This window comes from Podarcis gaigeae (genome assembly GCF_964106915.1).
Source record: "Podarcis gaigeae genome assembly, chromosome: 2".
NCBI lineage: Eukaryota > Metazoa > Chordata > Lepidosauria > Squamata > Lacertidae > Podarcis > Podarcis gaigeae.
Genome location: NC_139679.1, coordinates 72,575,428 through 72,597,901, shown reverse-complemented (window position 1 = coordinate 72,597,901; position 22,474 = coordinate 72,575,428). Strand labels below are relative to the sequence as shown.

At 48.7% G+C, this 22,474-nt stretch overlaps 1 protein-coding gene across 3 annotated transcripts in view; it reads right to left on the bottom strand.

Moving 5' to 3' along the window:
- Positions 1-22,474, bottom strand: part of SEMA3B (semaphorin 3B) — a 66,491-nt gene that overhangs the window by 6,744 nt on the left and 37,273 nt on the right. For all 3 annotated transcript variants that reach the window (XR_014561168.1, XM_083726577.1, XM_083726576.1), the window contains 14 exons: positions 19,719-19,876; positions 17,687-17,749; positions 9,256-9,375; positions 9,028-9,121; positions 8,024-8,143; positions 6,515-6,660; positions 5,795-5,909; positions 3,889-3,958; positions 3,565-3,709; positions 2,861-3,080; positions 1,929-2,020; positions 1,457-1,498; positions 667-824; positions 5-60 (listed from right to left, as the gene is read on the bottom strand). Coding sequence is in view for 2 of the 3 variants with exons in the window: in XM_083726577.1 (XP_083582703.1) it covers positions 5-60; positions 667-824; positions 1,457-1,498; positions 1,929-2,020; positions 2,861-3,080; positions 3,565-3,709; positions 3,889-3,958; positions 5,795-5,909; positions 6,515-6,660; positions 8,024-8,143; positions 9,028-9,121; positions 9,256-9,375; positions 17,687-17,749; positions 19,719-19,876 (1,599 nt within the window). In the remaining variant the exon portion in view is untranslated. The remainder of the gene's footprint in view (positions 1-4; positions 61-666; positions 825-1,456; positions 1,499-1,928; positions 2,021-2,860; positions 3,081-3,564; positions 3,710-3,888; positions 3,959-5,794; positions 5,910-6,514; positions 6,661-8,023; positions 8,144-9,027; positions 9,122-9,255; positions 9,376-17,686; positions 17,750-19,718; positions 19,877-22,474) is intronic.

Below are 22,474 nucleotides of genomic sequence, written 5' to 3'. Positions count from 1 at the left end.
TCACCTCCAAAGCAGAGCACATTGGGATCCCCATTTCGCACATCCTGACGCCGGAACCGCCTGCAAGAAGAGGGAGAGAGAGAGAGAGAGAGAGAGAGAGAGAGAGAGAGAGAGCACACAGAAAGGTTGATCGGGATCAAAAGTAGGGTATGTTGTACTTCTGAGGTGGGATGTGTGGCTTCTCCTGAAGACAAATGTTCTCCTCAGAGGGGCCATGTAGCAAGATTGCTCTTGTCCTGCTTGGGTTCCAGTCACAACATCTTAGAACTGACATCCTACAGTGCACATCCTGGGCAACCTGGAGAGTACCGCTCCTGGATAGACAGATCCAGCTGAATGTAGTGGCTGGGAGCTATTTCCTTCCCACATCTTGGTATCAGCAGCATCTGCCTTTGGCCTCAGAGGAGAAGCAGGCTCTTAAGCAGGCAAGAGCGGACAGTGGCCATGCCAAGACTGCATACGGGGATGCTGTCAGGAGGTAGGTTTGTGTCTCTTTGGGCACTGCTCAAGGCAAGCCAACAGGAGATGGGGGGGGAAATTTCCCACCAAACCAGATCACAGCTGGCCGGCAGCAAGAGGGTAGGTGGCCCATGAGACAACAGGCAGGCTGCATTATCACTCTCTGCCCCGCCCTGCCCTCAAGAAAGCCCCGCAGTCATACCACACCTTTTGGTGTTGTGCATGTAGCGAGTGCAGGTAGTCCCATCCCAGGCACAGTATGGATCTCTGGCCAGGCAGCATTCAGCACAAGCTTTGCCGTAGATCCCACAGCGGTGCAAGGGCAGCTGGGAAACAGAAGTCCTGGAGCCAATGTAGAGCTGTTGCTGTTAGGAGACAAAGCCACACAGTCCTATTAAGGCCAAGTCAACGTCTTCTGCCGCTTGCCTTAGTATTACACCTGATTCTGGCCTCTTTGACACCACAGTCCAAAAGAGGTGGGTACGAGGCTTTCCCAGAGAGAAAGAAGCCCAGAGCTCTCATTGGAAAAGCATGAGAACTGCTAGCTTGACCATGGAAAAATCTAGAGTGGCCTGACACTTGTTGATGGAAGGAAGAGAACTGAAATAGAAAAATGGCAGCACTGCCGACATCGGCTGCCATATATCCAGATTTTCCCGGACATTTTATCGATTTCCAGCCAGACACTGCTGCCGACTGCAGTATTCCGGATATGTCTGGGGAAATCTGGACATGTGGCAACCCTACTTAAACCAACCACAGGGCAGATGGATGGGACAGGGTGCCTTGAAGGAGGTGGGACAGCCTCATCTTCAGAGGACCTCTGATAGACTCTCTTACTTGGAAACATTTATCTGTATGAATACCAGGCCCTGTTCAGATAATCTCCCACTGCTGAACTCTCTCCCCAACTGTATGCAGAAGTCATCACTGCATTGCCTCCCTGTTCACATTCCCACACCATGGCTCCCCAAAGCTCTTCTGCTGCACGACATACCCGCTTGGAGGAGATCTGCATGCTTGTAACTGGAGAGGAGTCCTGCCAATGAGAAAAAGGAATTGCGGTGTGACTGACAGGCAATCAGTATCCCACTTCTTCTTAAGGATTGCTCCTATGCAATCAGGAATCCAAGCACTTTCCCAGGGCACCCAGGTTACTGTCTCTGTTTCTCAAGTGCAGCCCTGAAGACTGTCGCCACCATCAGAGTTTTATACAAGACGGGCATAAGAAGATCCCTACTGGGTCAGAGCAAAGGCCCATCTAGTCCAGCATCCTGTTCTCACAGTGGCCAAATTACAGGAAACCTGCAAGCAGGACATGAGCGCCACATCACATTCTAAGCTTCTGTAGCGTTCAGGGAAAACTCTGAAATGTTTAGGCCAGATGGAGGCCCTGAATGGACATCACAGTCCTTTCATTGCACAGTTGTGCTTGGCTTCAGCTGAGACAGCCTTCACCTCACTCTCACCTTAAACACCTGCAGCTCCTCCAGCAGCAGCTCCTCCATGTTTTGCCAGCTCTCCTTGGGCACAGAAACGACCTTCAGGACAGTGCCAATGTCTGCCAGGCAAGTGGGACAATTTAGCACAACAAAAGTGGGATTCATGGGCAGGCAGATGCTTCCCAAGTTCCAAAGGTAGCTCTGTAAAACTATTATTCGCCTCCCCCAGGAAAGATTTCTCAAAGCCACAGAGACGCCATGCAAGAAGAGCTGAAAGCCAGGCAATTTGGTTCATACAAAAGAGATGAGGTCAACAAAATGTGCCAAGTTTCCAAGGATTTGGGGCACTTAAGCTGGTCCCTTTAGGGATCTAGTTTCCAGTCTCCTTTGATCTTATGCTAAATCAAAGCTCTCAGTGCACCAGCTGAAGGCGGGAATGTGGCCAACAGGATTAGGGGAGGCAAAGGCAACAGGACAAGGGTTCTAGCTGAAAGCATATAACATTTCACTACACACAGTGACTCTGCAATTAGAAACAAGGCGGGAGATCAATGAACAGCATCTCCTCTGTGTGTATGTGCACACATTTTAAAGTTAATAGCAGCCAAAGGAGGCCCTAAATTGAACCATGCCTGTGTAGCCACATCATTTTCTATTCTAAATTATCACCGCTCAAGGATATATTCCAGTCAGGGGAAAGAACTCAAGCAGGGCAAGAAGTAGGCCAGGGAAAAGTCCCGAGGGCTGTGTAGAGATACCTAGAGGGCCTGAGGTGCCCCATTGCTGTCCTACATACACATCTGGAGGGAGTGCTCTACAAGGAATGAGCTAAGGGTTACCTAGAGTTGGTCACCAGAACGCACATTTTGACCCTTGAACTGTGGGCATCCTAGCATGCTGTTTAAAGAAGCAGAAGGGAACTTGGTAGGCATATCAGAAGGGGAGGCGTGCAGACACACCTGTGCCAATGAAGAGGACATCATAGTGACCGTCAGCAGCAGCCACTCGGTCTACTGCGATGCGGGTGAAGGTGTAGCCCACGTTGGTCTGCAGGAAGATGGGTCGCTGGCCATGTGGCAACACCGAGTTGTACATTAACGGGTGGTTGCGAGCAAACTGAATCACATCATCGGGGAAATCCTTGGTGGAACTAAATGTGCCAAAGGTTTTGCTGGGACACTGAAGGGGAGAGGGGGAGAGAGAGAGAGAGTTGAAGGCCCAGGCATGTAAAAACCATCTACTCCTAGAAACACCACATCACAGACCTCCATGCACCCCACATAACTCCCTTTCCAGTCCAATCACACCCTACCTTGAATCCCCTGCTACCCTTCCAGGCAGCTCTGGTGATGCCCAAATTTCCTTAGTTTTCTGAAGCCCTGAAGTTTCATAGAATACTGTCAGTTCCCCACAATCCTGGACCAGAAACCCCCATCCTCCCCCAGCCCATTCCCCCATTTCAGCCCGCTCTTCTCTCCATCTAGCCAAGAGCTCTCCAAACACATTGTTCTGGGTGTTCCCACATCTCTACATCAACAAGCACTGTTGTTATTTTTTTATTATTATCATTACTATTGAATTTTATATACCCCATGCCTGCCAAATGGTTTCTAAGTAGTTTGAACCTGGCTTCATTTCATCACCCCAAGTCCAAGGCACGTACCATTCCTGGGCGGGGGTAAGGGACCCGGCCTTGGTAGGACACCCACTGATAGTTTGGCCCTTCCTTGTGAGCAAAAGGTCCCAAGAAGGCTCTGCGGATGTCACTCATATGGTAGACACAGACAGCAGAGCCCTTGAAGACGGTGCTGTGGGAGCAGACCACAGAGAAGCATTAGGGGAAGGAATAACCAGGTGGTGTGTGTCTCCACCCCACACCCTCCAATATGTCTGGGGGGACATTTCCCAGAAGGTCAGACATTACCTTGACAGCCCCTTGGGGAAAGGAAACCCGGCTGAATGTGGCGGAAACCACTATTATCCTTACCTGGAGGTGGTGAAAACAGCATACAGCAAAGGGTTGCGTTTGTCTCTGGTTGGCAGCAAAAATACATCATCTGACCAAGCAGAGGAAGAGAGAGAAGGAGAAAAGGAGTCACTGGCCTGCAGTCTTCCACCTGGAGCATGGCAATCCCTTTCCCAGCCAGAGGAGAATACTCTAGCTAGAGAGTGAACCTTTCTCTAACCTCCCCGCCCCCCCCCTTCAACAGGGAGAAGTAAATTAAGCCTTCTCTGCTGACCCATTGGCAGTGATCAGGCACTAGCACCAATTAAACAGAACAGAACACCACAAGTCAAAATAAATAAATAAATAAATAAATAAATAAATAAATAAATAAAAAAAATTGTCGTCCTCTAAGGACAGCAGTTCAGATTTGTTTTGTTTATCTATTTAGCCATCACACAATGGAGCTCCCCCAAAAGCCCTTTCTAGTTTGCATTTATGATACATTTTGCTCACATTGGCACCAGGGCAATTTTACATGATTCCGCTTTCAATACCGTTTGCACCTGCAAACGTTTCAAGATGGACATTTCCAATGGGTACTGGAGCTTCCTGCTGAAATTTTATACCACATAGATGGGTGGGGAGTTGTCTGGCTTTTGTTGTGCCATAGCAACAATCGCATTATTGTAACCTGCCCTGGGACTTTAAGGTGAAGAGAGGGTAATAAATTGGAATATTACTTATGCTAAAACTAATAGCAGTGCAAGAGTGTCCCTCCAGATGTCAACAATGCTGTAACATTGGGGAAGTGTAGCAGAAGAACTAGTAAAGCAGAACTGTGTGTGGACAGTCCAGTGTAAATCCACCTCTAGTGTATTACATACGTTGCAGCATGCAACTACAAAAAAACCAAACCAGTCTGGAGGAGCCCAATGTGGATACATTCAGAACATTCAAAACGATCCATGTGCATTTTTTATTCAAATGTATAAAATATGAAAAACATGTATATAAGGGCACAAGTCCATCAGGTGTTAAAACTTGGTTATTTTGACTATGGGATTTGGCTGCAATGGGTCAAAAAACAACCTACACCTAATTATACAAAGCTGGATTGCAAACTGGCACTTTTCAAACGAAATGATGTTCTTTGGTTGAGATTTGGAAGATATAAATGCATGGGACAAAAAATGTAACTAAAAATGTGGAAATCTGTTTTGCTTTAGAACATGAAAGGTTGCTTAGGATTTGAACAACGTAATGTCTTCATAGAAATATTATAATAATCACAAGCTATTCCTTCAAAGTCACGTGTTTTAAAAATTGCCCATGTTTTGGCTGCCTATGTGCACATATGTGGGTGGTAAAGGTAAAGGGACCCCTGACCATTAGGTCCAGTCGTGACCGACTCTGGGGTTGCGGCGCTCATCTCGCTTTACTGGCCGAGGGAGCGGGCGTACAGCTTCTGGGTCATGTGGCCAGCATGACTAAGCCACTTCTGGCAAACCAGAGCAGTGCACGGTAACGCCGTTTACCTTCCCGCCGGAGCGGTACCTATTCATCTACTTGCACTTTGACGTGCTTTCAAACTGCTAGGTTGGCAGGAGCAGGGACCGAGCAACGGGAGCGCACCTCGTCGCGGGGATTCAAACCACCAACCTTCTGATCGGCAAGTCCTAGGCTCTGTGGTTTAACCCACAGCACCACCCGCGTCCCTATATGTGGGTGAATGCATCCCTATCCTACATTCTAGAACATGTAGCTTTTGCACAGTTTTCTCTGTCAAGGTGGATCTCCAGTTTCAGGTAGGAGTCTCTCCCAGCCCCACCTGGAGATGCTGGGGACTGAACCTGGGACCTTCTATGTGCAAAATGCCTGTGTTCTGCCAATTATCTAGGGCCCCTCCCCTTGCCAGACCAGACCTCAATTAGCCACAGTCACTCACGGAGCTGGTCAAAGTACGTATCACTCCCATCGCTGCCAGGCACCGAGCACACCAGCCGGGCCTTCAGAAATGTTGTCCATTTATTCACCAGGCTCCTCTGCCCACCCATGTCATTCTGCAGAGAGAGGAAGAGAGGCTTATCAGAGAGGTAGCCAGGGACAGCAGTGCATGTAGGACATTTTAGACTCCGGATTCCCCCCATGGTCTTATGGGTGAGCACCCTCTTAGATGATAATGTGTGTTAGTTCACTTACTTGAAATGCCTCACTGCACTTGCCCCCCCTGCTCATTTTGCTGAATGGGGCCCTAGACCTCTGCCCCAAAAACACTTTTCCCTCACTGTTGCTAGAGCCCCACTCCTGCCATGAAAGACTCCTTCCAGCCAGTGTCCCAGTTCAGCTGCCCACTAGCTGCTGCCCACCTCCACAGAGCAAGATCCACATGGAGAACTGACCTAAGGCTCAGCAAGGGGCTCAATAAGCTGAAGTGCAGGAAGGCCTAAGAATAGGGTGGACCCTAATGCTTCTCCACAGGGCAGAGGCAGAGCCCTCTCATACAAGCAGGCTCATGGATGTACGCTGAAACTGGGCCGCCACTCAGCCAGCCCACAAGCGCTGGGCTGGCACCCAGATACCCGCCCTAACCTGCCTGACTGGTATCAACCTGACCAGGCCTTGCCCGGTCCTCAGCACTGGACTCGAGAAGGCACAGAGCTCTCACCCGGCAGATCTGACCAATGCGGGTGAAGGTCTGCTTGCCCAGCCCCTGGGCTCCTTCCACTGCTGTCTCCCGGAAGAAAAAGAAGATCTTGTCGTCATCGGGATTCTCACTCTCCGGGATCCAGAAAACATCAATGAATTTGGGCTCTTGGGGACAGACAAGTGGGAGAACATCAATGCTAAAGCAAAGAGGTGGGAAATTGTACATTATGTGAGGGAACATAATGGTCTTCCACTTAGGAAAAAAATGCAAAGAGCAGCATTGTGCTGCTTCATGCAGAATCAGACCACTTATCTATTGTCACCTTCTTCCTTATCTTTTTGGCCATATCTTTATCTCCCCCCTCCATCCCATGGTCCAACATTGGCAGGTGGGTGGATTACCCAGCTGTTAAATAGATGAGTCAAAGTTGGCCCATGTGGCAGGGAAGCAATCCTGCTTTCTGAAGGCTTCAGGTACACAAGTTCCTAAAGGGAACTTCCCTTGCATGCCTGAGCAGAGCAGGACCAAAGTCCCCCTGACCATCAGCTGACCTTCGATCCTGGTTTCTGCAGGGACTGGCTATGAGCACCCGTTCCCCATGGGAGGAGCCAATGCTTGCAGCCAACCCAGCAGAACTGACATCACTAGACTGACAGGCGGACGTGGTTTAAATAAAAATGGCTTCCTGGACCAGTCTGGAACCACCACACTGCAGAATTGAATCTGGAACCTTCTGCAGGCAAATGAATATACTCTGCTCCTTTCCCATGAGTGTAATGGGGAATCTGACTGAGGCACAGTGGGGTGGGGATTGTTAAATCTCCCCCTGCTTTTTTATCATAATCATCATCATCATCACCATCATCCTCTGAAGCTGCTTTTCATTCCCACAGGGTAAAAAAGGAGACAGAAACACAGATGGCCCACTGTCCAGAGAAGATTTTGCCACATGACACATTTAAAGCTCGTGGCTTCCCCTAAAGAATCCTGGGAAATGATTGTTTAGGGGTGTTAGGAATTACACCTTTGTGAGGATGACCCACAGTTCACAAGATGGTACAAATGTGCTTTAAATATATGGTGCAGATGTATTTGGAGGGGCATTCAGGTCATCGAAGGCCACAAGGGGAAAGGGGTAGCGGTCTTCTCCCAGAATGCTGCTTTGCAGCCATGTGGGGCTGCTAATTTGTAAAAGAAAACAAAAGATGAAATCCTAAACACATATTGTCTAGCTTGGTGGTTAGTCAGCAGTTCAGTGGTCAGGAAGCTGCCTATCAGGCCCTGGCCACTAGATGGCAGCCTCCATTCATGAGTGACAAAACAGCTGGGGATTGAAACCAACAAGAGTCCTAAGGAACTATAGGTTTCCTTGGCACTTAAAGGAACATGTTCTCCCACTCCCAACACCAGTGATCCATCAGAGATAGAAAAAGGACAACAGGGCGAGTACAAGGAAATTGCTGTTTATGCAGCCCCAAGCCCATTTTCTGCATCCCTGGGATGCCCTTCCTCCCCGCCCCCACTGACCATTGAGCCACCGGGAGTCATGCTGCTCCGTGCGGATAGAGGGCCTTGAGCCAAGGCTGCGGAAGATCGTGAAGTCACGGCCCATCAGGTCAGTAGCCACCCCAGAATAGAGCTCTTCACCTGGCCACCACAGAAAGATAAAAGACAGAGGTTAAAAGGCTTCGTCATGGGATCCGCATACTGGAACATGTCCCAGGTGCTCTTTCTCTGGTACCCCATGCAGGATTCATCTCCCCTGAAATGTCCTCCGCTCTTTAAAGGCAGGAAAGCTCCTGGGCAGGCAGGCAGGCAGGCAGGCAGGCGGGCCGGGAGGCAGCAGCTGCCATTCCTGGAGCCTTGCTCAGAGGGTGCTTGGAGCCAAAAGAGAATGTGCCGCCAGCCACACCAGCAGTGGCATCCTCAGCACATAGTGCTGGCTGATGCAAGCTGTTCTCACATCAGATGGAGAGCAGTCTCCACTTGGCAAATGCTGAAAGAGCTTTAGGGACTCACAAGTCCTTGGATGAGACAACGGCTGCATGCACACCATACATTTAAAGAACTGTAAAGGGTGCTGGGATTTGTAGCTCCATGAGGGGTAAACTACAGTTCCAATTATTCTTTTGGCAGAGAGGATGCTCTTTAAATGCTGTGTCGACTGGAAAGTGCTGCCTGTGTTTTTATTGGACATCCCACACAACCACTCGGTTATTCTTATATTCTTATTCTTATATTCTAATATAAGAGCCCTGCTGAATCGGGCCAATGGCCCACCCAGTCCAGCACCCTGCTCTCACAGGAGCCAACCAGATGCCTGTGACAACAGCACTTTCCTCTCCTGTGGTTTCCAGAAAGTGGCATTCAGAAGCATTGCTTCCTCCAGCCATCGAATCAGAGCATAACCATTGTGGCTGGTAGCCACCAACAGCTCCACCCTCCATGAACTTACCCCCCTCTTTTAAAGCCACCCAAGGTGGAGGGAAGGAGTTATCACTAGCTTTGGGCGGAGGGGCCTGGTCCCTTACCTGCCAGCACTGAAGCGGCCACATGACGTGGGTCGTAGGGGCTTTTGCCTTTGCCATCTTCTAAGTTCTTCAGGTCCAGTTTAAACACAGAGTCCTGGAGAGAGAGGGAGGAGGGACATGCCAGTAAGAGAGGCCAGAGAGCAGAGCCTGGGGCTCGAGCGATTCTCCTGCCTGCGCCTTCCCTCACCTCAGTAGAGACCACCCTATGAACCTCCATGCCTGGCTCACCTCTGCACGCTGCCCAACTTCTACGAAGCCACAAATGGGGTGGAAGGCCCCAGTGCCGCAGGCATACAGGTGCGTCCGGTTGAAGAGGTGCAGGATCTTGACGAAGTTCATGCACTCGGCCTGCAAGACAAGAGTGAGGCCAGTTACGGCGTGGGCCCAGGGGTGCCTGCACAAGACCTGGCCCAGCACCCCGTGCTTCCAGTGACCAGCCAGACACCTGCAGTCTCAAAGGCTTGAGATGCTGCATAAGGAGAGGGATGGGCACAACACAGAGGCACCAGCAGCCCCACTAATAATAATAATAATAATAATAATAATAATAATAATAATAATAATTTATTACTCTGGGCAGCTTTACCACTCTGAGCGACTTCCAACAGGATATTAAAACCACAATAAAACATCAATCATTAAAAACTTCCCTAAAAAGGGCTGCCTTCAGATGTCTTCCTTGACATCTGATGGGAGGATGTTCCACAGGGCTGGTGCCACTACTGAGAAGGCCCTCTGCCTGGTTCCCTGTAACCTCACTTCTCGCAGTGTGGGAACCGCCAGAAGGCCCTCGGAGCTGGACCTCAAAGAAAGGGAGCTGAAAAGGGCTTTGGACAGCTGTTAGGAATGTAAAAATGATTCTCGCATCCATATCTGCAACTTCCCACCCAGATCCTTATTTCAGATGTGCCTCCTCTGCTGCCAGAAAGAATGTCTTGTGGGGCAGGCCAAGCTGGGAACGGAGGAGGAGGAGAGGCCACAGCAAGGTGCGCGCAGGAAGAGCAACACATAGGGTTTGCTGGCCTGTGGTTCAGGCATCTGCAGTGTGGGTCCTTCCCTTGCCTCTGGACGGCCTCCCTTGACATTGCTGAGATGCCAGAGCATGTGGGAGCTCTCTTTCCCTCTGGGACTGTGAAGCATTTCCCACACTGGGAGGGGAGGAATGGGGGTGCCATACTGTCCGTGGTGGACTGGGAGTCTCTGCACATTTCACCTCGCAGCAGAGGGCGCCGTAGGAAGCAGCCGTTCCATCACACTAAGCTTGAGTGGCTTTGTGCCTGTCACCTGCAGACACGAAGACCCCTGCTCATGCCACAGAAGACCCCTGTTTGAGCCGCTGCCTCCCTCCTACAAAGCAAGCCTTCCCAGCAGCCCCTCCCTTTCAGGGCCTGTCAGGAGGGGAACATCTGTTTGACTTGCTGCTGAGCACAATTAGCCACTGACGGATCACTCCTGCCCCTTAGAAAGTGGCTGATTATTTAAATGTCTGGAATAACTCAGGCAGAAGTGATGCTCTCTTGTTATATGAGCCCCAGGGGAGTGTCAAGATATTGGGGGGGGGGGGGGAGAGGAAGTCAGGATCCCATCCAGCACCACCAGGCACCTTGCAGGAAGAGACAGACAAACACCACAGAGACTTCTCTTGAAGGCTAACTGAGAACAAGCCGACCTAAGCAGGCAAGGCAAAATAATAATAATAATAATAATAATAATAATAATAATAATAATAATAATAATAATAATAATAATAATAAAATGCTAAAAAGAGCCACTCCACAAGTGGCCAAGAGCAGTGGGTGGGGATCAGGGAAGGCTCAGCAAACAAGTAGCAATGGCAGCAAGCAAGGAAACCTACAGGCAAAAGAGGAAGAGGGGAGGAGGAGAAGGGAGCACAGAACCAGGGGGGCACAGGAAGCTCCCTCACTCTGAGTCAGGCCACTGGCCCATCTAGCTCAGCGTTGCCCACACTGTCTGGCAGTGGCTCTTCCAGGGTTTCAGGCAGCAGATTGTGCCAGCTCTACATGGAGGAACTAAATTCCAGAGCAATGCTTCATGCAAGGGGAGCAAACATGGTGGCTGCCAGGTGTTCTTGGACTCCAGCTCCCATCAGCCCCAGGCAGCTTGGTTGATGGTCAAGGATGGTAGGAGTCATAGCAGGCACCACATGAACTGACCCTGGCTGCAAGGACTGCATTGGGATTGAGTGGGCCAGAGTTCAAGCTACAGTCTGATCACTGGCTCTGTGTTCAGCTTTGGAATTTCAGTGGTTTGCAAACTTCAAAACCAGGAAAGATGAATTGAGGGGTCCTGCAAGATGTGCTTTACAAGAGAGTGGTTGAGTTGTCACTTTCTTTCCCTTTCCCTTCAGTTTACTCCTCATAGTTTCCTGCCTCCCTTCCCCACCCTCCCAACCCCTCTTTCACACACATGCAACATACACACTCTCCTCTGGAATTTGGAAGTGTTTGGTTTTATCAACACCACCACCACCATGGAATTGCCTCCATATACCCATCAATAACTTTGATCCAGAAACTCCCCAAATATCTGAAGTAGGCATATTAGAATAGACAAAATTCTGCAAGATGGAAAAGAGCTCCCTGTCAGTGGGAAAGTTTTGGCATTTGTGCAAAGTTAGTTTCAAAAGGAAAGAAGGCTGGGATAAGGAAAGGGGAGATAAGATGGAGCAATGGCCATAAAGCAGGATATAGCAAATGCCAGACAAATCATGGGAAGATTTCCAGCAGCTCTTCATGCTATTATCAGTGACTGATCAGGTGTAAAAATGAAAGCCAGGGCCAAGCACAGGCTAATTTGCTTGATGAGATTAAATACTGGAAGTAACTGAAATGCCTGCAAGATAATAATTTGGGGGTGGGGGTGCAAATGCACGGCACGAAGCCCCAACAGTCATGCACCTTGAACCACAGGATTCAACCAACCTGGCCTGCTAGCAGAAGCCAGTACAGTCCCATGGGGCTCCCCCTCTTTCTTCCCCTCGTGAGTCCCCTCAATCTGCTTTGCAGCGCAGGGCAGAACCCCCAGAACAGAGCACAGGGGGGATCATTCTCTCTGGCAAGCAGAAATACTCGCACCGACAGAAGGATCAGAATTCTTCCCACAGACTTTCAGAGTTGGAAAGGACTTTGGCAGTTATCTAATCCAGGGGTGGAGAAGCTCTTGGAACTGTGATCATGCCTCTTGCTTGTCCACAAGGAGGTTGTGGGGCAGTGGCAGCTTAGAATCATCTGTCCTACATTACTATAATGCAGCCTGTTGTATAAGGTCACACCTGCTGCTCTGCCTCTCTGCCCCACTAGTCCCCAGGTGGCTGTCAGGGGTGTACCTAGGGGCTGGCTAGGTTGGCCCCCAACAGGCCCAGGGGAGGTGCAAAAAACTGACCCTCTCCACACCAATAAATCTCCTTGCAGGGGTGTAGCCAGGATTTTTGTTGGGGGGAGGCAGATCTTTTGTTAGAGGGGGCATAACCTCAGTTTGCTATGTATTTTATTGATGTTTATTGATTGGGGGGGCAGCTGCCCCCCAGCCCCCCTTGGCTGCACCCATGTCTCCTTGCCAAGGTCACAAGGGAGCCTAGGCACTGACTGCCTAAACCACTGATGAGTGGCCCAATCCAACCCCCGGGTCATGTCAGGAGAAAACCAAGAGCCTCAAACACAAACTTACCCCCAAATCAACAGGCTCAGTCCCTCCTCGCCTCTTGCACACAAAACTCTCCTGCTCACTCGCCCAGTTTGTTTGCACCAAGGTGACTGTGACAGAGTTAAATGCTGGGCAACTGGGGGAACCCTCTGCAATCAACACTATCCCTGCTTAGGAACATAGGACACTGCCTTATATAGATTCAGACCATTGAAGCATCTCACTCAGTATTGCCTGATTGGAAGTGGCTCTCCAGGATTACAGGCAGGCATCTCACCCAACCCTACCTGGAGATGCCTGGGTTGAACTTGGGGCCTTCTGCTTGCAAGGCAGATGCTTTAGCCCTGAGCTATGGCCCTTCTATAGAAATCTAGCAGTCTGCAGCTGCAAATGGTGGCATCAGTGTGCCACCTTGCACTTGTGCCTTTTCTATGGTCAAAACCTCCCCATCTGGAAAAGCTATCTAGGTGCATGCCTTTCCCCCTGGGGAAGACAACATCTGAGAGCTTGTTTTCTTATTTGGGCCAAGGAAAACCGAAACTTCAGAATAATACTTGATCTATAGAAAGGGTTTGGCCTCCCTTACCCCCTTTAGGCTGTCCAGCTGTGCAGCTAATAGTTAAGGGAAATGAGCCAGATGCAACACGGATGGATCAATGCATCAGTCATGGGCCAGATGTTCCCAGATGTTCCCTGCTTTCCTAACTGCTCTTCCAGAGGCTGGACATGTGCCACTGAGTGTCTGCCCATCTTCTTCAAGCCATCTGTCACAGAGATGACGAGTCCTAGGGAGCAATAATGTGGCAAACGGCCCTTGTGGCATGCAACGGGCATACAAGAAGAGGGTTGGGAAGCAACAGTGGACTCTCAACGCCATGAATTGGGTCAGGCTGCAAGTTCGGCTGGTAGCTCAGCACCAGAGCAAATGCTTTGCAATCCCATGGCGCCAGGCACAATCCTGAAATGCTGACTCGCTGCTGCCACTCGCTGCAGACGATGCTTAGAAAGAAGGACCAGGGGTTTAACTTGGAAGAAAACTGGTTCTTGAGCAAAAGCCAGCCACTGACAGAGAGTGACTTTGAAACCACTGTGCTAGAAAAGGACACACTGAAAGCACATTACTTCCTCTGGGAATTATAGCTTCCTCCTTACTGGGCTACATTTCCCAGCACCATCAACAAACTACTGTTCCTGAGATTCTTAGGTGATTGCCATGTGCTTTGTGGTGCGAACACACCCTGTGTCCTTCAACCCCGCCGCCCCGCTCTCTCTTAGGGCTCATCCAAACTTCCTTTTGTGCTCTGTTTCTAGGTAGAAAGCAATGCTTTAAAGCACCGTGACCTAGCACTTTTTTTGTGTGTCCTGGTGCTGTCTCCACGAAAACCCACTGAGTTACCACTGAGTTGGAGCAAATGGGAAATTGCCATTTGTTCTGACTCAGCGTTAAAGAGAAGGTTTTCATGGGGGAAAGTGCCAAAAGGACCTAGACATGGCGCTTTAAAGCCTAGAAACTGTGGGGCAAAAGGTAAATGTGGATGAATCCATAGTGTTGCCAACCTCTTAGCACCTGCTCTGCTTTCCCTGCTTAACTCCTACATAGATGGAAAGGCAAGAGTGTGATCTCGCAGCTTATGCTCCGTTAATGCTTAACCTAGACTGCAAACGTCAATCCGTAGCACTGAATTTAAATGAACTTCCAACCATAAAGACAGCTAAGCTCCAGTGAGCCCTGGACCCTTTCCCAGTCCCATTAAAGCCAGCAAGCTTCTTCTCTGCAGCCTGCGCACCGGACCAAGTCTATTCTTACACATGCTCATTATCACAGCTCAATATATATGGGGATTTTTTGTGTGCACTCTGGTGATAATTGCTCTGCCTCTAAAATGATTTGCACAACAAAAGGGGGTGTCTCCCATTATTTACTCCCATTCTCTGAAGATGCCTCCCCCTGTACGATTTGCTCTCTACTTGGTATATGCTGCTCCTTTTAAATTGGAGAAAGAGAAAGAAAATTCAGTTGGGTCTTCTCACACTTTGCATCTGATTCATTTAATACAAGACTGCCACTGGTTAGGCACATACTCTGCTAAAGGGCACAATTGTGCGTGTGATATTCACACAATTGAAAACCTGCAAATCTGCCAGCGGAGAAGAGTAGCTGGAAGTGCTGGGTTTGGTACTTTGAGGATTTATTAGTTGTGATGGGAGTGGGGAATGCTCAAAGTCTCCCTCTCCCTCTCTTCCCCTCTTCCAAACACATGCACACAGATGTCATCTCCAAAGCAGTCCTTGGGGTCTAAACCATTTGCAGAGCATCCTACCCACCCACTGCTGGGCTGGTCTTGAGTAAACAAGCCTGGGGTTCCTACAGCCCCTATCATCACTCTTGAGCAAGCCCAGGAAGAAAAACAACCTTGGGACTTTTTGTTTTCCTGCCCTTTTGCCCTGATGGATAAAGCAGCCTGAATATGGAGAGCTGTTGACAGGAAGAGAAAAGGAGACAGGGAACCATCAGAGAGAGGGGTGGAGAGAGAGAGAGAGAGAGAGAGAGAGAGAGAGAGAGAGAGAGAGAGAGGTGTCTTGCTAATGCCTCTCCTCCTCCCACCAGCTGCTTTTCAGGAAGCCCCACAGCCCACACTTGCTCAGTAGAGCACAGAGGTGCTGATCTCCCCACCCCTCTTCAACAGGGTCAGTGGTGCTTGTGTCTGAAACAAAAGCTGGGGAGGAGTAGCACTAAGCCTCGGGGGCTCAGCTCTTGGCTTTGCCGATGCGTCAGTGGTGCTGCTACTGCATTGTCACTCGCTCTTCAGCCACAGTGGTTCTGCAACAAATTGCTTCTGCTTCAAACAAGAGTGACGGGACACAGGGCAGCTCTTGTACCGACACTGGTCCTGGTTCCCCCACCGCAAGATCTTCCTGACTGTGACCATGTTGCTGAAAACTCCTAGCTCCATTCGCTTTTGGCAAATGAGCCATCTCTCTAGGCCTGTTTCCTCTATGATGAATAAGGGCCGTCATTCAGTGGAGGACCACATGTTTAGCATGCATAAAGTCCCAAGTTCAAAGTCTGTAATGTAGGTTCAGCTGGGATATATCCCTGTTCGCAAAGCCTGGACAGCCACTGCCAGTCCCTGCAATCCAACTGTGGATAACCTGTGGTCAGACAGGTGTTACTGGACTCCAACTCAGCCAGCATGACCAATAGTCAGAGATTATGGGGTTGCAGTCTAGTAATACTTGATGGACCACTGGTTCCCTAACCCTGCTGCAGACCAAACTCAGCTAGAGGGACCAATGGTCTGACTCAGGAAGTTGCTAATCCTTCCTTTGCCTTGTTCAGAGAGCTGCTTTCAGTGTCTGTATGCACATGCATAGAACACTTTTGCCTGATTCCACTCTAGGCTATTGTCCATCATGCAAATAATTAACCACAGGAATTAGGTCATCATGACCACATCACACTTTTTCATGGCATTCTGCACCAGGTCAAAGTACCAACAGCACTTCATAACATTGCATAGTGCCAGAGTTCCCTTAAGGATGGCAACTTTCCTATCCCACAGCCCTTAACCGGAAGCAAAAGCAAGAGCAGTGGGGAAAGGTACGTCTCACTTCCCCTTGATGTGATGAATGGAGAAGGCAGTTGCATGAATGACACAGGTCCTATTACTGTCACATCAACCCCATCAGCTGTTGAAATATTTGCATGGATTCTCAACTGTGGGGATCAGAAGGACTGAAACAGTGCACTCAGGGCTCACCCAGCCTTTCTTCTGTGCCACTTTCTAGGCACAGGGCCACACTTTAAAAAGCTCCATGTTCAAGTGTTTTTGTTTTGTTCTTTTGTCCCAGAAGTTTCCCTGGGCAAACCCACATTTTACCAAATGACAACCTGCAGGGAAACCTAATTGCAGTTTGATCCAATTCTGCAGAAAAACACAGGTTTTCCCTTGGAATGTGCCAGGACAACCCTCCCCCAAAACACACACACACATAACTGCTTGGTAATGGAACTTTAAAGCACAGACTGGTGCCTAGAAACATGGCACAAAAGGAAGTCTGGATGAGTCTCCAAAATTACAGTCAGCTGGATGGGCCCAAGGTCTTAGTCCTAAAGCCCACAAACCCTACCTCTCTTTCAACCTTCTTGGATGAGGGCAAACTTTGCTTACATATGCTGTTTCAGGGCTTAGAGCAGTATTCTGGACAGAGACAAGCAAAATCCAAGGAGGAGACAGGCTGCCCTTTTGTCCTCTCGTGCCCTTCACTGGAAGCTGCACCAAACAGCCTCAATGGGAACTTCCAAGTTGACCAGGCAATCCTGAAAGAAAACGGTGACCCAAGACTGCTCTCCAAAGCTAGAAGAGAGAAACCCAACAGCTCACAAAGCTCACATTGCCAGGCTTGACACAGCACCGCTCCCTCCATGGACAACCTGTAAGAATTATAGCCAAGGTGACCGAGACCCCTTCATGCTGCTGGCCCAACGTTATCAAGGAGCAAAATCTGGCTGTGTCCTGGTTCATCTCTGCTCCTGCCAAAATGGTGGGAACCCTCCTCTTATCTCCTGGGAGGTCAGGATGGGTCACAGCTAAGCAGGAATCTCTTAAGTGCACCAACCGGTCCCTTCACAGCAACATGACTCCCAAGGCCTCCCGGGGCCTCTTCCCAGGGCTGGGGCATGATGGTGCTGTCTGCGAGGCCAGGGAGAGACAGAGAAAACAGTAAGATGCTCAATGAAAACAGCAAGATGCAATGAAGGGTCATGGGTGAATTACTGGGAGGGGGAGGCTGCTATTTCCCCCAGCTCATCGTGGTCAGACAACTCGGAGAAGTCTCCATGCCCTGCTTGATGTGTCAATTGAAATGTTCGCTCTGGAAAGCAAGCGACTCACATCGCCTTTCCTGATGCTCCTTATCCTCCTTTGTTTTATGCCCCGACTCACATAGGGGCTGAGCAAAGGATTTTCCCTCCCCATCCAAATGGGTCACTTACATTGATGTCTTTTCCTGCCCAGTTGCATTCTTCCCTCCATTCCACAGGCGCTGGCCAGTAAATCTGTGAGAACAAAGATAAGGCAAAGATCATTTGCCAAAATATTTTTGTATTTTAAGAAATGGGCTCCTAGCATAGTCATTCATCACACTTGAAGTTAGTCAAACGCTGCTAAAATGCTGATAGTTTTTTTGTTTTGTTTTTAACCAACCCTTAGTTGTAATGCTCCGGGCTTCCTTTACTCACTGTCCATCACCTGTCTCCTTGGTATTTGAGACTTGACACAGGCCTCCATCTTTTCTGTGTTTTGAGCATATTGTAAACATTTGCTTGGTTCAAACTACATTATATTAAGAGAGTTTTAAGTGGCGTTTTAAATTCCTTTAAACTGCCGCTGTTTTAGGGTATACATTTGTCGCCAGTGTTTTGTTTTGATTTAAAAAAAATGTATAGTTTTAATTATCTTTTAAAAGTTGTCTTTGCCTAGAAAGGTGGTGTATGAGGATCTTGAATATATAAACAGCACAAATAAATAAATAAACAGGAGCCATAAGGCCCACTGCTAGCTTTGCACATTTTTCTACGTCCCATTCGGGGGCGGGGGGGGGGCGGGGATTCTGGTGACAAAAGTATACCCTAAAACACCAGCAGTTTAAAGGAATTTAAAATGCCACTTAAAACTCTCTTAATATAATGTAGCTTGAAACAAGCAAGTGTTTACAATCTGCTCAAAACACAGAAAGGATGGAGGCCCATGTACTTCTTCTGGTTCCCAAAGATATTATACCGCTACTGAAAAGGCCCTGACTCTAGTACCTACCAGTCTGCTGGCTCTTCACAGTGGGCAGGGCCTTAGAGGCCAATTTTAAGGCCTGAGTAGGTTCATGTAAGTGATGAACTGCATGGTTGATATCCCAGGGCTAAGCTGGGGGATACTTTGCATGCCAGGAGTCACTGCAACCGAACTCCTTGGATCTGTGTGTTCCACTGTTCTGGTCCTCATTTCTACTGAATGAGGATAGCTGCCTGAAGCCAGGAGAGCAAGAGGGATCGGTGCCTGTAAGTCTTTTGCCAAGAACTGGACACCGCTTCAGTGGCCACGGTGCAAAGCTTTGTACATGTTGAGGAAACCAAACCTGACCCACAAGATCCGTTAGTTCACTGTGTGCAAAGAAAACAGACAGCAGAGCAGACAGCCATTATGTGTCATCTAAGGAATATCAGGAACTATCTTGTTCTGAGTCAGACCATTGAGTCATCTACACTAACTGGTAGTAGCAGCTCTCCAGGTGTTAAGACAGGTAACCAGTGTTGCCTGTGGATACTAGGGAAGGAAACCCAGGACTCTACCAGGGAATTATGCCCCCTCTTCCAGCCATACCGGCAAAATAAGTGCAAATGCTCCAGGAGCAGAGGGTTGGCAGTGGCTGTATTGTGCTCCCAAAGAGTTTCCCCTGCTGGGCTAGGAATGCGGCTTTCGTCCACAGCCCAGCGGTAAGGGCGTCAGCAGCCTTAACCCACCCTCTTTCCAACTCCATTAACAGGGAAGTTTATTATAGAAGATTTCACGGAGGAGTCTGGAATGCGGGATCCGTTGTCATGACGAGCAAGCAGGGAAATGGCACTACTAAAGGCTGAGGAGCAGAGGAGGGAGTTGAAGAGAGAACATAATAACTCTATTGATTGCAGCCAATATTGGTGTCCTACTCAAAGCAGATCCATTGAAAATACTGGACATCATTATCTTCTGCCCATTAATACCAGTGTAAGGTACAACCCAATGTCATCATTTATTTTAAATGGGTGGTATTCAGCTAAGTTTTACTCATTGAAATGAATGAATGTAACTTAATTAACTTCTGAGTAAAGCTTGGTGGAACACCACCCAAAGTTTCCATATTGTCCTTCAGTTCAGAATTTCTGGGGTGGCTTACAATAACAGGTCCGAGTCTGAGAGCGAAAAGACACGTCCAGATACCCTTGCCCTATTTTGGGGGAGAAGCCACAGGCAAGGCAAACAGAGCCAGGCTACCTTCTTGTCCTGCTTGCTGATGTTGTCTAGGCTCAGGGAGGCCAGGTAGTTTTTCCCACCCACGAAGAGCCGTCCCCTCTCTTCATCCAGCAGCAGCGAGTCATAGCAGCAGGAGCGCTCTAGCTCATAAGTGCGCAGTCCGTGGCGCAGTCGCAAATCTGGAGAGGAAAAAGGAGGGAGATGAACCACGATCGCTTGCGTGTTACGCACAATTCCATCTGCATTCGCAAAGTTAGAGAGAATCAGCTGGAGTCAATTGAATACAACATAAGGCACCTAAGCGAAGTGCAAACAATTATCCCTTGATTTCTGCTTTTTAAATTGGTTTTTATTGTTACAACTGCATTCAGGAATTGAAAGGAGAGGCATAAATGCTGAAATAGACAAATAAAGCTGCACTCTGTTAAACGTGGCCATTTCCCTATTCCTGAGGATGTTTGTGCAGCTTAAAACAGTTATGGCTTCCCCCAATGCTATATTGGGAGCTGTAGCTTGTTGAGAGTGCTGAGAGCTGTTAGGAGACCCTTGTTCCCCTCACAAAGCTACAATATCCAGAGTTCCCTGGGAAGAAGGATTGACTTAAGCCACTCTGGGAATCACAGCTCTTTGAGAGGGGAAAGGGGTCTCCTAACAATTATCAGCAACCATAACAAGGGATATGACAAGGGTTGTACTGGAGATTTAATAGAATTGGATTAATAGAGAAGTTGCAGGAGGAAAAAAGTTAACATAAGGACCCACAAAGGGGAGGAGGGAAGTCCACGGGAATTTATGGAATTCTCTTTTTGCTTTGGTTGTTTGACAATTGTTTGTAAACTCAAAAATCTGAAAATTAAATTATTATTTTTTTTAATTCTCAGCACCCTTAACAAACTGCAGTTCCCAGAGTTATTTGGGGACTGTTTAAAGCGGCATAATGCTGCTTTAAATACAACGTGTGGATATGGCCTGAGTTTATCTGAGAGATGGCATCCTTAAAAGTCTTCTTCCTGACACTCCCTTGTAATCTGAAGGCCTCTGACAATCAAGGATACTGGGATATCTGTTCTGCTTATGTGATGACATAGTTATTATGACTGTGCAGCCCATAAAAGCCTGCTATATGTGTGCAGCCAGATAAGGGAGTCCTTCTCCTACTCCAAGAAACTTTCAGTCTGAACAAAGAGAAAGGTGTGAAGAGCTCAGAGGCCTAGAGGGAGGGCCTTGGCTTGGGCAAGATCACATAAAGGTCATCTGTAGAGCCAAGACTTGGAACACTGGTCTCCTGTCAGTTATGCTTGTGTCCCAATTACTCTTGTCTGTGTGGGAGATTTCCACACCCATTGCTTAGATGCCAGAGAGCTGTATAGGGTAAATCACAATTAAGCCCCATCTTACTTCTGCATATTTTGGAGGAAATGATAACCATCATTTATCCCTTGAACTTTGTGGCCAAGCAACAACATGGAGCTACTATTAACAGAGACATGATAATGGACCTTCACCCTTATCACACAGATAAAGATGCGCAGCCAGTAGGAAGCTGTGCCTTGGTTTTCGAACGGTTCCAGGAGTCAAACGGACTCCCAGAACAGATTAAGTTTGACAACCAAGGTACCACTGTACTAGGTGGTGGTGGTGGTGGTGAACAGATCTGAAAATGCAGATCTGCAGCCCCAGTGCTCCAGTAGATGCTGCTAACATCTGGAAATGCAGATGGTATCCTGTAGACATTCCCAACCCTCAAGTTTCTGACGAACCTACTCTGGCTGCGTACCATTCAAGCAGTGAGTGGGGAGTAGGCTGGGTGGTGGTCGGGGAGCTTCTGCCGATTTCGTCTTCCCACCCTACCCCCACCCCGTCTGTGGCCTGTGTCCTCTTACACCCACCTTTCAAGCCCGCTCCCTGATCTGTTCCACCAGCTTTAACAGGTTAGCAGCCTCAACAACAGCGTGACGTTAATCTCCCAGCACAACAGGCATCTGCGCGGAGAAAGGGCCCTTTCTCTCTGCAGAGAGCCTAATCTGCTTTCGGCAGCAGGAACAAATAAGCCATTGTGGAGAAGGGGAAGAAAGTGGCTGGCAGGGGAGCAATCCACCCGCTAATGAGCTGCTGCCCATGTCGGGTGCACAGGGTGCTCAGGGTCCAGAGGGAGGTCATGGCCTGATCTGCAACCCCCCAACCCCCCCACTCCATGTTCCTTGGCTTGAGTCTGCTTGAGATATACATATTCTTCTAGTCCAACAGCACCAGACAACCAACATGGCCTCCTCTCCATGCCATCTCCCTCCTCTGTGGCTTGGTATTGACCTCTGGCTGGGCCGCAGATGGGCATGGAAAAACCTGAGCTGGCCTGGCTTAGCACAACTGCTTCCCCTTACCTAGTTCTAGTCCTGCATGTCCCTTCCTGGCCTATCTGCTTTAAACACAGAACCTGCAAGTGCCCCTATTTTCCAGGGACAGTCCCAGATTTACAAAAGCCATCCCTGTTTCTGATTTGATTACAGAATGCCCCACTTTTCCTTAGGATGTCCCTATTTCATCAGAGAAATGTTGGAGGGTATGGAGTTATGTGACATCCCGAGCCAAGGAGATAAGTAACTATACAGCCTTTGAAAGACATCTGAAGGCAGCTCTGAATAGGGAAGTTATTAATGTTCAGTGTTTTATTTAGTTTTTATATAATTTGGAAGCTGCTCAGAGTGGCAGGGCTAACCCAGTCTGATGGGCTATAATAATAATAATAATAATAATAATAATAATAATAATAATAATAA